At 38.0% G+C, this 15,809-nt stretch overlaps 1 protein-coding gene across 1 annotated transcript; it reads right to left on the reverse strand.

Annotated features, from left to right (window-relative positions):
* Positions 1-68: 68 nt before the first annotated feature.
* Positions 69-3,000, reverse strand: LOC110851165 (uncharacterized membrane protein YMR253C). Its single transcript, XM_035853000.1, has 3 exons — positions 2,770-3,000; positions 2,487-2,626; positions 69-2,408 (listed from the first exon to the last, which is right to left on the reverse strand). The coding sequence occupies exon 3, from the start codon at positions 2,069-2,071 to the stop codon at positions 296-298; it is 1,776 nt and encodes a 591-aa protein (XP_035708893.1). The 5' UTR covers positions 2,072-2,408; positions 2,487-2,626; positions 2,770-3,000; the 3' UTR covers positions 69-295.
* Between the last annotated feature and the right edge of the window lie 12,809 nt (positions 3,001-15,809).

Consider the following 15,809-nt stretch of genomic DNA (forward strand, 5'->3'; position numbering starts at 1 on the left):
ATGTATCGTATTATTATGCAAATTAAATATAAAACTAAAATAATTAATCTTGTACATCAATCGCAAAATTTAGAATCACAACATTTCACAACTTTATTATTCAATTTTGTGCACCATGAATAGCATCGCAAAATTACTGCAAGATGAGTGGATGGGTTTTGGAATCGATATTATCAAACTTGTAACAATTAACATTGCAACATGATGATTATTATAAATAATTAGCTAATTATGTCAACTAATTTAGTCAACTAATTATGTATGCAGACCTATATTACTTATTGGCGTTCAGTTATTAGGATATATCTATGCTTGCTCTGGTGTAACTGCAGTTACTTCTACTACTTGTTCCCACTCCTCCACCACCACTCCCCAATTTTTCATGCCTACCACCCCCAGCAGGACCACCCCCAGGATGACGTCCCCCAATGACCACATCCAACCCAAACTTTTCCCTGTACCATCGTCGAAACGCGGTCAAAAGTACACAAGATACGACAAGAAAGCTGCCCAAATAGCTATACCAGTCTGGCGTGTCGTGCAGAAGCGTAATTTGATAAAAGAAAGCGAGGACAATATCCAACGTTCTCGCCACCGCACATGGTCCTGCATTCTCTATTTGAAGCGCTTTCGTCAGCAGAATTTGTCCCAGAAATCCACAAATCCCAATTCCCACACAGTCCACGACATCGGACCAGTCCGAAGGCATCCTGAATCCGTCCAGAGCGATCATGAGCACAGCTCCAAATCCGGCCAGAACTACACTGAACCAAAGCACGGTCACAGAATAGTGGACATGTTTCAACTGGCGAAGGACAATGAACGCTAGGGCGGTCAACATTGCTGCGGCGAGACCACAAATTGTGCCCAAAATGCTGGTCCATGATCCCGTGCTAATAAAGTTGAAGGATGGCTGTGACACGAGAACGACTCCGAGCAGTGTAAGAAGAATCATGCTCACATCGAACCAGGAACAGAGCTCTTTCAGACAAATGCAGGCAAAGAGTGAGACGAAGACGGGTGACGTGAAGATGCAAGTGGCCGCATCCGCCAGTGGGATCAAGTGGATAGAGGCGAAACTCATGATGAGTGAGACCGAGCCGAGGACGGCCCTCGCGAGAAGAAGCGCCCGTGACCCGGCTGGCCCAAAGAAACAGTTTCCGGTCGAGAGAACGATTGGTGAGATGAAGAGGGCCTGAAGGGCACCACGAACGCAGAGGAGTTGCATGGGATGGAGTCGACTCACTTTTACAATGAGGGCACTAGTTGCGAAAAATACGCAAGAAATTGCCGCAAGAAGAATGCCAATGGAACATTTTCCACGAGAGGAAGGGGACAAATCGTCACCCTTGGGAGCGTGCTGATCGTGGTGCGGACTTTCTTCGTCGGATAACGAGTCCTCGTGGTCTTCGTGAAGATCTTCTTCATATTCGTCGTCTTGGACGGGGCGAGAAATGGCAAGGTCGTGATTTCGTGGTCTCAATCGTCCCTCTGCACCACCAGCCATTCGAACCTTTTTTAGGATCTTGTCCTTACCAACAGCTACCCCTTTGGCGGAGGAGAGAAACTGGTGAAAAACGCTTTGCCGAGGGGGCGCTTTAAAGAGGAGGGGATCCCGGTCGTCACCACCGTCAAGGTCGTCGTGATGGTGATCTTCTTGAATCCCATCATAGTCAGGATCCTCAGTTGCAGATTGGAATGGGCTATTATTGCTGGATGATTGGTACTGATCAAGGACAGATGCAGGTTGCTGATGTCTTTCTCCGAAATATATAAGAGATGATGCTGTATTATTCGCTTTTACTTGAACGTCGGACTGTTGACCACCGTGGTGATTTAAGAGTAAGTCATGATTTGCTACTTGAAATTTTGTCTTGTGCTCGGGAAACGATACGGAGGAAGGTTGGTTCATGTTTTTCTGAAGAAATGGGTTCGAATCGGGGGATGAGTAGTGGTTATTAACAATTGTAGTGGATTGAGCTGTGGGAGAGGCGTCCATAGCAAAGGATGATAATGATTGACCCCCGCTGGGACCAGATTGCGAGGGTGAATTAAGAGTTATTTCATCCATTCCACCAGAGCTGCATTGTATTCAAAGATGGTCCATATACCAGTAACAACTATTAATTGTTCTATTTCTTAAAGTTACACTCGTAATACTGAAAAATGCTTATAATTCCCAGTCTTCTTGGCAGCCAGTGATTTGCGAAATCCATCACAGATATTTCTTTAAATGAGATCATTCTTTCCCCGTAGTCTTCACTCCGCACCCCATACTTCCTAATTTTAGTAATGAGGTGATCCTACTGAGTATTTTCATCCTGATTTGACTAGAATGCGAATTTACTAAGTGAGTACAGTGCACAACTAGTGCACCAGCAGATCGTTCCTGCACGTGTACTTCATTCCTAAAAGATATGCAAAATACAGAAATTTAGTACGATTAGTCTCAACAGTTTACTTACACACCTTGCGAAATGCTTTACCTTCCTCCCGAATATATTTGCACTTAATGATGCAAACGCCACTCCAAAGTTAATGGTTCCGTCAATGAAGCCTTCATCATGTAACAACGCGTTAATCTGAATCCATAATCCATACAAAATCGATTGACTCCTCCATCCCACTAAAATGTATAAGCCGTAATTTAGCACAAATATTTACCTTACGAGTAGACCCATCTATTTCAAATGCCATACCCAACCCACTTCATTAGTTGTGGTGCTACTTTATTGCTTTTTGCATGAAACTGACGGAGTTTTGGCTTACCTTGTTGTTCCGAAATGTGACGTTTTAATGCATGTTGGACATGACAGTTGTGATGAGCAATAAAAATGCATAAAACGCGGTGAATATTTATACATTGCAAAAATATTAAAGGTGCAAAATCCAGGGAAGTTCCCTAGTTGTGTGTTTTTGAAGCCACAGAAATGTATTCTCTCTCTTCTCCTTTATACTTGGCCTGCTATTCCTACATGTTCATTCCATAGTTCCCACGGGGGTTTAGCACCACAATGGAGCTGAGGAGTTGAACCCCTAACTTTTCGTGTTCATATTCTCTTCAATTCATCTCTTTTCATAAGGGGTGCATTCATATGGGGCTGTGGGTCGATTCACAACATTCACATCAAACGCACATCATGAATCTTCTTCGTTGCAACTAAATACATGGGAATTCATCGTATGAAAAATGTTCACTTAAAATTAGGACGGGGTGTGCAAAGTTAATATGCGAATCCAGTAGCATACTTCTTACGCACCGCGGAATTAAAGCTTAATCTTTAATCCAGTAGCTGATACATAGCGTCCTTTTGTGCAGGACGAATTCTAAATATGACTTTTAATACGGAGACCAAATTTTGTGTACGCAAATTAAGAATGCGTACAACTTTACACTTTAGCATGCTTTCTCCACTTTTGTCTTGGATTCAGACGTTGCATTAGCTGCGACTTTCACCGCTCACTCATTTACCCTCAACGCTACAGCGCCCCATCAAAATCATGACATGGACAAATTTTAGCAATCCTTCCTGGTCCATGGCCAATAATTGCAGAAAATTGGTGTTAATTTTCTTGAGCTACTGTCATCGTTAGTGTCATTATTGCTTGTTTTTCTTCCCCGAGAACTTTCTCCGGCTAGCTTTCCCTCTTACCAAACCTTCCAGAAACTTCTCTGCTCTCCCTTGATACGATTTTTTCTCGATATGAACAGCCCCATGGAATTGTGTGCAGAAATGAGCCGAGTGTAAAAAGGAGGCGAATGTGCATTCTGCTTTTGGTTAGACGAATAAGTTGGTTGGTGGTTGTGAGGAGGCGAAAGAGATAATAGTCAAGTTTTTTGTTAGAGAGAGAGTGAATGCTTGTCTGGTTATCTGCTATTATAAAATATAACACCATCACCATACATCACGTAATGTAAAGCCAAGCAGAGTTAGGAACCAGCACACATTACATACTACAAAGCACTACTTCTCTTAATAGAAATGTGTCCTTACTACGATTCATTCTCCTATATCTCAACTTTGTTACAAACTATTGTTTAACAACATCACCACGACCATTAGTTCTTAAGTGTTGTGGGCTGGCTGCTTTTTGGAAGAAGAGATCAGCACAAGTTCAATTCAAGTCTTTTACCCATTTTTCGTATTTCAAAATTCTAACCTTTTAAAATTTTTAAAATCCCCATATTTTTGCAACAATTTGGTCTCCCATCTCTCTTAAGACAATTCGTGGAATAGGATTAGTCGTACGGTTATTCGGAAAATCTAAATCTAATAAAACATTTGTATCAGTTTTTATTGAGAAGGACATATAAATCAGTAAAATTATTGTAAACGGCGTCACGGCGTGTGAAAGTTTCGGAGAAAGCTTGAGAATTTGGTGCACACTAAAGGTTTGGAATATCGAAACAATCCAGAGTGTAAAATATTGTAAGTTGGAGAAACTAAATAATCGTCAAATTGAACAAATTTATAGCTGAGCAAAATAAAGTTAGATTTTTAATATTGGAGTATTTTGGTTCTAAACGCTAGCGCAATCAGTACGGTAAAAGTTTATTAAGCGTATGGGCGTAAATTGTTGCTAGTTCGGAATTAGCAACCCCCTACAAAACTAGAAGCCAATTTTTTCAGAATAGTAATCTGCGATTACAGATACAGATCTTTGTACCAGTACGGATTTTTTTGGGACAAATCGATTTTTTGTTATACGTACATACGCACTTGACTTTGAAATAAAAAATTCATCGTATTTATCCATTTATGGAAAGTTTCTTAATTGAAATACGTTGCACGATGTACGTATAACCAAGCTATACATATCGATTCAATGAATTTATCAATTGTGCCAATCTCGCAAAAATGCTGATTAAACATTTTTTCATTCCCTTTACAGGATACACAAACACGGAATTGAGACGAAACTGGGCGAAATTTCTTCATTGTGGAAGGAAATCAGTAAAATATACATTCGAGTCGCAGATTGCTGCTAGTGATAATCCTTGAACTTCTTCAATTGAACGAGTCAACCATAGTTATAGATACATTTTTTGTGCTAGTGACATTTATGACCTTTATGAATGACGATTATATATGTCGTAAGACTCTGTATTACATATATTAGTGAAATTTAGTGTTTCGTGAACAAATTTCTATTGTCATCATCACCAGCAAGAAGTGAACTGCGAAGAAAGAATCGACTACGATACGAGAGGTGAGCACTGTCCGATGTTCAACACTATTTATTTATTTATCAGCATCCTCTTCTGTTTGAGTAAAAACTGCGGTGACATGGGCAAGGATAAGGGTTATTGATAGCATTATACTAACAGGATCTTCCAGGACTAGAGTATAATTGAGGTGGGTAGAGAGAGGGAACTTGGTCACCAGTATGTTGTTACACCAATTATCTCAAGAATTGTCTGAAATATGTACATAACTGAGTTGTTCCATCTCGAATAATAATCCGATAATCCGATCTGTGGTGGTCATAATGTTTGTGGGGTGGAGAAAATGGCCTAACCTGGATCGTGATATCGGCACCATTATCATCGCAATTATATCAATCCACTGTCATCAATACGATTCCCTGTTGCATCCAAAATTCTATTTTCTTTGACAGACACACAAATTGAGCATAATACTAAAAATATTGATCAAACAAGTACCCTCACTCAAGAAGAATGACCACAAGCCATGCTGAATATCAATGAAACTGCCAGCCACTTATTGCGGTATTTATCGAGGAAGTTTAGTAAAATGTGGATGTCTCTGACGTAGGTATTCATATTCATTCAAGCCACCACAGGAAGATAACGACGTCATTTAGTTCTTAAAAACCTGGCCACCTCGGCTTGACGGGGAAATTGCTTTGCATACAAAATTGTACATGGACTACTTTATTCGGTAATAGTAAATATCTTAAGTATACAAACTTTCAGCATTTGGAATGTCACTTTGAGCATACAAAATTTGATGAAACGAAACCCTTTGATTTCGCGTGTTTACCGAACTTGATAAAATCAAAGTCGATCGATATTAATTGTCTTCTCATGCATGTTGAGAGCTGTGCGAGTAACGAGTACGCTCGACAACGTAGGTTATTGAGTTTATGTCATCCGGCTAAGTATTTGCCAAAATGATATTGTTTTTGTGTCAGAGGCCCAAGATTCTGCAGCCAGTTTTCTCTCACTCAACTTTTGACAAACCTTTGATCCGATTCGACTTCTTTCCTTTGAGTATTCAAGGGAAAATGTAATAGAACTTTGCTAATATATTTACGGAGCAGCATATGCATACGCCATCAACACATTTTCTTCTTTTATCCATCCGTTTGACGTATGTGCGTAAAAAACTTGATGTTCCTTTGATTGGTGTAGAGCAAGAAAAGCCACGTTTTCTCCATAAATAAATTACAAGAGATTAATCGGGCTCTGATCCCTGGCTTTCGGCTGAAACTAACTTCTTATAGCACCTGCTTTCAAAAAGTCGTCCAAATCACCAAAATTTAGCACCGACGACAGAAAGCAAGCTTGGATTATATTGTGTAGCGAAAGTGAAAGTCTGTTGATTTGTTTTCTGTGTTGCTTAAATTGGAAGGTGGATATATAATACGATTGGTTTGGTATTATAGGGATGGAAGTAGAGCAAAACCGGCTCATTTTGTCAAGTAAGATAGATTTACTGACAAAAATACCTTGTTATTGTTTTGCTTGCACGGTTCGTGTCTCATACATAGTCTCAAAAGTTGTTGACTTATCACTTATCATCAATCCGGCCAAGTCTTCAGCAACAACTAAACAACAACTTTCGCCAAAATGCTATACAATCAACCAGAGAGACCACCAACTGTTATTCCACTAATTATGGAAGGAAAGGTTTGGATTTAATGATCATAAATACATACGCTGAAATACATAGGATGAAATACCATGCTTAAATATATTCATTATATTTCCGCTCGTGCAAACTCCCACCCTCTTCAACTCTGTTTGACACAGGCGAGCAAAATAAATATTAAGTCAGTTATCGCATATTCACATTTCAATTTTTATGAGGGTATTCATGATTCCTTCGCATCCTTCACATTCCTTCGCATTCTTTGTACCGCAAATAAGTTACAAAGGTTAATACGTAGGATTTTGTAAACGTCGTAAGGTTTTGTCATTAAAAATCTCGTTATAAATGTACGATTTTTACGAAACTTGACGCCTTCTTTTTTCTTCGTAAACTATTTTACTCTACTACGAAGACACTTGTGAATACCCTTTATGATTTATCTAAAAAGTTGACGGTATTTTGCTTTTGACCAATTTTTTAACACTCACGTGACGAGACTTTAGTCATGTTCAAATATTCGTGTTGTTAGTCGCGTACCTCGAGTTGTTTGTTGTACAATATGTAAGCTTGAAAAATAAGCGGAAGTATAAGTAATAAGTATTTGATGATGTCAAACAAGATGAGTTACACAGTAATGTAATGATGGCTGGGATGGATATTGTATTTGAGTGGGTAACAATAATGGCTCATAATTTGGATATTATCAATGTACGTGTGACGATGCTTTTGTTATGTTATGTGTGACGAGGAAGGAAGGAAGGAAGGAAAAAGCTGGCGATATTATTACCAAAATTGTTAATAGCAGTCCTTGCACATACACAAACTTATTTTAGGGCAAAGTTTGTTTTCAAGAGAATGTTGACGAGGAACAAAGGACAAAGAAAATAAGAAAATAGGATTATTAAGTGGCAATCATAATACCAGTTGATGGGCTTTATGCTTAAGTAGCATCATCAAAAACATTTCTAGAGTTCGTACTGTGAAAGTAATTGCAAAATAAATCCATCAGACTGGAAGATTAACTGCTAAATGTGGTCATATGCAAATCGGATCACAAACGAAACAAGTTATATAAAATGTAGGCTTGCTTAATTAACTTATTACACAAGTGCACATGTACGAATGTAAGTAGCTGGAACTATACTTCTTGATATGCAGGTTGTCTAATTATCACCAATTCCGGCCGGTGAAGTCACTGACAAAAATTATCAATGGATTAGAAAAGGTCATCTGAACAAAAAAATCATCTATAGGTTAATGGCTGAGCACATTTATTATTCTCGCACGACCTCTTTTAACGATGGGCGATTACTTGGTTTTATCAACAGTACTTACTTTGGGCTGGAAACAATAATTACAATGTTACGGGGGTCTATTTTCATGGGTAGTTAATACTTGGGCAAATATGGATCACAAACTTCAGACTAAACCCTGGTACTACAAAATACCTAAATAAATGCGAGACTAGACGGGATATGAAGTACTCTGTTTGCAGTTCATCGTTTCATGTTGATCTATAATTTTATCTTCACTCATGTTTGATGGCACTTGAGTATAAATTGCACTTTTGCATGAGTTCAATTGTTGGTTGGAATTCCAAATGGGAATACTTTAGCGGACGTAATATGTATGTATTTTTTTAAGATAAAGCAAATTGCATTAGCAAAATACCCCTGCAATCAATTGATCAACCGTCATTGACATTGGCGTCTGAATGAAAGGCAGAACTGTCCAGGTGATAAAACTGTTTTTTAACGCAAATTTAATTAGCAGCTGTTCATATTTGTGTACACAATCAATTTTCAAACATGTACTGCCAATGAGGCTCTTAGAGTGAAAAGTTCGGAGACCACATGGTAGTATTAATTTTGCGACGTCACCGGCCCAAAAATTTGTTTATGTAAAAATGTTGCAAAATTAAAGACTGATATGAATATAAGTAAGGAAAATTGTTTTTACCGTCCTGTGACCTCTGGGTCACCATTTATGGGCCGCTGCTGTTTTGGATTACATTAGCCGGATCAGCCGAATATTTTATTCTTATCCGACCTATTTTATTATTTAACACCACTTATTTTTATTTTGGCATACAAATCATACGAAACTGAATAAGTTGAACGCCAAAATAAAAATAAGTGGTGTTAAATAATAAAATAGGTCGGATAAGAATAAAATATTCGGCTGATCCGGCTAATGTAATCCAAAACAGTAGAGGCCCTTAAATGGTGACCCAGAGGTCACAGGACGGTAAAAACAATTTTCCTTACTTATATACATATCAGTCTGTAATTTTGCAACATTTTTACATAAACAAATTTTTGGGCCGGTGACGTCGCAAAATTAATACTACCATGTGGTCTCCAAACTTTTCACTCTAAGAGCCTCATTGGCAGTATGTACACACGAGTTGCATATGTATGTATTCTTCTTCTAAAACAAAGTATCTGCGTATTTATGTAATAGTGTTGCCCTATCCGCTGGATAACGTGATTGCTGGAGATAACAATATTGGCTGCTTGCTGTTGATATTTATCATGACTGCCGCCATAATTCTTGTTGATGATAAGCAGCAGGTTTGATGCATGTCTAACTTGACGGATGACTTTGACAAGGGCATCATCATGCATCCACCCCAAGCTAATAAATACAGATAAAATAATATGCATTTATTTATTTATTATCCGAGGGGTAGATCAGGAATTAATATTGTGTATGTGCGTGCAAAGAATCCACAACAGAGATAAATATCATCATGACTGACTTCTACTTTTCTACCTACGTATTTGTGTACATGCTACCTCAAAATTATTATTGGCAAACCGTAGTAACTGCACATACTTCCATTTTACTAATTTACTATTCCACAACTTTTTATACTCCTGTCAAAACCTACAATTATAATTGCTTAGTGATGATGATGCTGATGCAGTTTCACAAAGACTGGATTGGATAACTTATCAAAGCCGACATACTTACATATCACAAGGACCACACAAGGAAACAGCGCAGATTTTATATTTCTTTGCAAAAATTATTTTCATTTGTTTTGCAACTTCCAGAATAAATCTTACCTAACCAATCTATTCAACATCTGCTGAGCGAAGATTTCATAATAATCCAAAATAGATTCATAAACCTCTTACCGTTTCGTCTTCACAGAACATGTTGCGACGAAAATATCCATGCGAGGAAGCAATATCATTCGTTCAATCAGCAAAATCAATGGAAATACATTTAAATTTAGTATTCAAATTGAGAGAAAAAAACCTTACAATAAACTTATCAAAAAAATTGTTTCAATTTTTCGTAACGTTAGTTCAGACGGGAATGTGAGATTTTGACCAAGGTCGTTTTATAGCGAATTACTAATTTAGGATTTACATGCAAAAATTTTCTTTGCAACTTGATCCTTCTGGAAAAATAATTATATTCCGATGCGGACGAGGAGGAGAGAATCAGGGGATTAATTTCCTTCATTTTCAACTAACCCGATCCCCAGACGAACATTCCAATCAAATCTCAAATTACGAGAAAGCTTTCCTACTCAGATTTCTTTCATTATGGAACAAAACCATTAAATCTGAGGGCGAGGTTATACGGTTCGATTTACAAATTAGCTGAAATGGATGCACCACGGATAATTCCCTACACAATTGTATAGACGAAAAACACAAACTATGAACGCACTGCAGGCGTGTACTCGTGCATAACCACAAGTTTGAATCAATCAATGATACATACATTCCGAATATTATTATATGTGGCACATGGGTGACAATGAGTTTGCATTTATTTGCTGTTCATACTTAAACATATTACATAGTACATACTGTAGTAAAATAAAGTTTGTTTTGATTTTTTGTTCCCTTTCTTCTCTGATCCACACGATACGGCATAACAACAACATATCAAAGTTTTGGCCAGAGTGAATGAGTACGTAAAGAGGTTCATCAACAAGAATGGCATAGATTGATGTGGGATAATGCATAATCAGAATGCTGCATGCATGCATGTCCGTGACGATGTAAACCTCTTGTGCATCTCGAGTGAGTGGGTTAAGCAATTCTTTTCTTTAAGAAATTTTGACTTTCATTTCACCGCTGTCGGTCGGTATACCAATATGTGTGCATAACGATAGGTATGTACATATACCACATGGAAACAAGGGTAACGCATCCATATTTACAATCTGAACAGATAGGCATGCATAGCAGTAATAATGGGGGACCTCAGACACAGGAAAAAATCGTCGCTTAAAATTTCGCTTCGTTTTTCGCTTACCTCCTGATAAGCGAGCTCTGGGGCAAGCGAACAGAAACTCAACTCAGAAGTTGGGTTAAGGTCGGTTAGCTACAATCGGAACAAAATTTTGAAATTTTCATAATTTTGGCCATGTTATCGATAAGCGAAAAATGAAGCGAAATTCTAAGCGACGATTTTTTCGTGTGTCTGAGGTCCCCCAATATATATATCTAACAGAATATACATGCATATGAGGATGATGATGTGTTGACTTAATCATGCCCACCGAGTTAATTTAATTGCTTAGTTAGTTAGTTAGTCGTGATGTACTAATGGGTGCCTGTAAAAATTAGCATTGTAAAATATAATCTTCTATTACACCCACCGTGGTGCATGGTTAGGGATTCCATGTGTGGAAAGGAACCCATTTGTATAAATGTGCATCTCGGGATTTCGAATCGTTCCTAGAGAGGAAGATGTTGACGAAAAGTGAATGTTTTTATTTTTTCTGTATTCGTTTTTGGGGTTGGGTTCAATTTTATTTCTTTGCCTTATTTGGCGTATTCTGATGAGAGAGACAACTTTTAGGGGTTGTGGGATGGACGAAAAGATCAGAACGTGAAACTTTGTTCAATGTCTGGATGAGGATTACATGGTCAGAGAAACAGCTTAAGTGTGTAGTAATGCAGCTTTTTGCTGTGAGGATAGATCCGATAGATAAATAATCTTATTTGGCAACACATTTGCGACAGCTACATGCATAGAATAACTATATACGCAGTATATGCATAATGTATGTAGTTTTGGTGGAAATTTATATATCTAAAAGACGCAAAACTGAAGATATGACGAATATGAATGAGGCATTTCCACTGGGAAAATGTGTTAGAAATGATATACAATTTGTCCCTGGACAAACTCAGATTGACAGGTTTGCGTTTAAAACACTGCACAAATTGGTACGTGGGTGTTTCTTGTACGTTCATTTATTCTGAAAATACCGTGCTAATTACTGGTTACGATGAGACTTACCATGATCGATTTGCTTTGGGTTACTTTGATATCAATCTTGTTGGCAAGTTGTGAAGTGAAGTTGCACTTACTGTGCAATAAAATCGTCCGCATATCATCAAATAGTGAGTACAATTGCAACTGTTCACATCATGGGAAAGCCGGTGGTAGGAAATTGAGGTCGAAATAAACTTTACGAGGTTACTGCAATTTTACTACTTGCCCTGCTACACTTGCTGCATCGTATCATCAACGGTTCCACGGTAGCATTGCCCTTGCGTAACAATTAGCTTATCATATTTACTAGTTTAATTGCTGGAAAAATTTGACCATATAAAAGTTATCGCGCTGCTGGCGACCCAGTTTCTTTTTTTATGTGTATCATGGGAAGGTGGTAGTGCCATTGTTTGTGGTTGGCAGTGCTATGCATCTACATTGCTACATTTTTCCTATCATGGATTATTGCTTTGCCACACGCCTAATTCACGATCTGATAATTGTTTTTCTTGATGAGAATTATTATTGATAAAATATCGCAATTTTTATGATTGCTTCCCAAACCATTTTACTTTAGTTGAGCGTATGCACGTAGTTCTTTTTACAAATAAATAAAATGAAAGATTATTAAAACGAGGCCGGGTCAATTTGTATGTCGTTGGTTATCTAATGTCCACAGAGTTCTTCTTGGGAGCAGATTATTTTTTCAATGAAGGAATCATCATAATTGATCTTGTGAAATGGGTGCAAGGACGCAAAGGAAGAAGAAGTCAATTACTATTTCAACTATCTCAGTTTCCACAGACAAGCCAATTTTCCAGTCAAGTAGTAAAACCTCTCTCGTGCAACGTAGGTCAGTGTGATGTCAACTATTTTTTTTGCACTTGTGCTAAAAATTATTACACCAGCAAGGTTCACTAAAGCTGTATACGCCAATCTTCAATATTTGCTGACCGGCCGGCTATGGAATAGAGTGGCTGCCTTTTTGCGATAATTTTTTTTTGCGAAATTCTGATGGGTAAAATTGTTGAGTGGTTTATGGCCTATCGTGATGTCATGCTAGGTTTGAATTGCTTTTTCCGTGCACACGGCTTCCCTTCGTTATTCGAAAGCTGGCAAGTTATTAAAGAAAGTGACTGCACGAGGAGAAAATCGATACATGGTTGAATTGGATGAGCACTTTATTCTGTGCCATGTTTCTGTGCCCCCTATGTCAATAAAAAGTGGGTTGGAGAAAGTAGGCCAGGGGCGTACGAGTTCGTTTCCAGGCTCTGATTTCGGAGAAATTATAAACAAGTCAACAAGTGGGAGATTGGGCGAGATTGCAGACGAGGTGCTGCTTTATCTTGTCAGGATAATTTGAAAATAGAGACGACTGTAAAATATCCTGCCGTATTTTCTGCTACCATCTACAATTTGATTTATGTAGATGATGGGATGGGATTTTTTAGTATTGCATGAACGGTGACATCCTATTATTTTTTTAATGAGCAGAGAGTGCAATAAAGATTTATCGTCATGCTATTATAAATTTGGATAAAATGCAAAATATTTTTGATATAATCTCCAATGGGTATAAAACTTCTAGTCTCATGATGCCTTCTTATCTGGTTTTTTGCTGTTTTTTTTTGCAAAAATGTCAAGACTGATTCAAACAACTAGATCACGTCTCCAGGGATAAGTATGAAGTAGTGTGCATAATTTTCTAAATTGATGAAATTTGTACCTGTAGGTGACAGTACACTAGAACGGAGTAGATTACACGATATATGCATAAAACTATCTATTTTTCCATGCAGTCTACCAGTTAATAAGAAGAACTGGAAAAGTGTGTGCCGAAAACCGATGCGCATAAAACAAGGTCGTAGCATTTCTGATTACCCAATTTGAATCACGAGTGTGTCCCCTAAACCTTTCTTTCTATTTCCAATCTTTATCGTATTTACTGTTTGTGGTCAAGTTTCTCTCCCAACATACGTACATGTACATGTGGATTTATTACCCAAGTTGTTTATTAGCAGTCAGCGAACTTGGGTTACTAGGCACACTTTAAGTAATTGATATTATTGTAAAACAGCCTTGCGGTAGTGTGACATTGTCCAGGTTTGCCGAATGTGTGTCACTCGTACACAACGTGGTATCAGCGTGACGTACTTAACTAATCCACTATGGACTAGAATTTAACGATTAAATGCGCAGGGAGCTGAAAACTCTCAAGGGGACAGCATTGTCTGAATCCAAACTCAAATTTTATGAGAAGCCCATCACTTCGGACGTGATCTGTCTATTTCCAGTTGAAAAGTTTAATACCAAAAAACTGTATACTCCGCTGCAATGCTTTCACAGGATAACAAGACTGCTCATCATTGTCGAAGAAATCGCTTTCCGACCTCATTTTAAACCTTGAGTCAATTTTCTTTTGATCTTTTCTCGTGTCATGTCATCATGGAACGAGAAAACAAGAAAATTCTCTGTCAATAACTGTTAACGTCACGATGAGGCAGGACTGATCTCGGTTGCAATTTCTTGCACACTATGAAAATGCTCCAATTTCCAGTAGTTTCACGGCTCATTACACACCCAAACATGTGGCACACGTTGGCGATAGTCAACCTTCATGTCAGTTTCAATTTGCCGTCCTGGAAGTAATGATGTCTTCCAAAATCTGGATAGTTTTGACACCTCGTTTGTACACCTTATTGCATTCTGATGGGAAATAATTAATTTTATGAAACAAATAACCCCACCCACAACGAAGTGACAGCAGAAATGGAAATGTTTGGAAATACTGGAAGTGAGCATACAAATAACTCCACTGAATTGATTGATGATATGTCACTTGGGTGGAGAGGTTTAGTTAAAAATTGTACTTTTAACTTAACGATGGGATGCATGCACGCGTTTAAAAATAAGTTGTTCAAGTAAGCTAAATGTGGAAAATAGACATGCATTTGTGTCATTCTCCTCGAAATAATCCCGAAGACTGGACTGGAAACAGAAGTATTTAAAAGCGAGACAAAAACACGTTCGTGCGATGAAATCGAATGGAAATGCCAGAGACGAGACGAGATTTTTTTTTCAAATCTTCTTGTCCAACACTTAAACAACGTGAGAATATTTACGATGGGTTTTAGCCCTGTGCCCATCCTGCGTTTAGTACGGACAAGTTAATAAATAAATAAATAAATGCTTCAGCCATTCATTATTAAGCTGCCAACTCAAAAACGAACTTTTACTTAACGAGTTGAAACAGTTTTAAAGATAAACATTGCACTCATCGTTGTGATTCGTGGGGCGTGACTCATTCATGAATGAGATTGCCAGACGTGAATGCATGCCTACAGAGTACAATTTGGTAAGTAAGTAGAGTGGGGTGGAAGTTATAAGTTATTTCCGGTGGTGTGATTTCAATTTGTAATGTCTCTTCCATCTCTCACGTTAAAATGTGCAAGCATATTTGTATCTCTGGACACATTTTTCAATTTCAGCCGGTTATGCAGTTAGACAGTCGATGAGTCGATGAAATTTGAGAGGGATAACTACATACATAACTAACTTACATTATTGACATGTGAGTTTATGCATGAATTGAATTCCTCTCACACATGCTGGTTATTTAACGGTGAATTTAGAGCAGGAATTTTGTTATTGAAAATATCAAACACAATAAGTCGTAACAAGGAAAATGGAAGTTGATACCTATAAATGCCTCCAGGAATTTTG

The sequence above is a fragment of the Folsomia candida genome, unplaced genomic scaffold, assembly GCF_002217175.1.
Source record: "Folsomia candida strain VU population unplaced genomic scaffold, ASM221717v1 Fcan01_Sc006, whole genome shotgun sequence".
Classification (NCBI taxonomy): domain Eukaryota; kingdom Metazoa; phylum Arthropoda; class Collembola; order Entomobryomorpha; family Isotomidae; genus Folsomia; species Folsomia candida.

Coding starts and splice junctions, on each gene's coding strand:
- LOC110851165 (XM_035853000.1), bottom strand. CDS start 2,071: ATGGATGAAATAACTCTTAATTCACCCTCGCAATCTGGTCCCAGCGGG.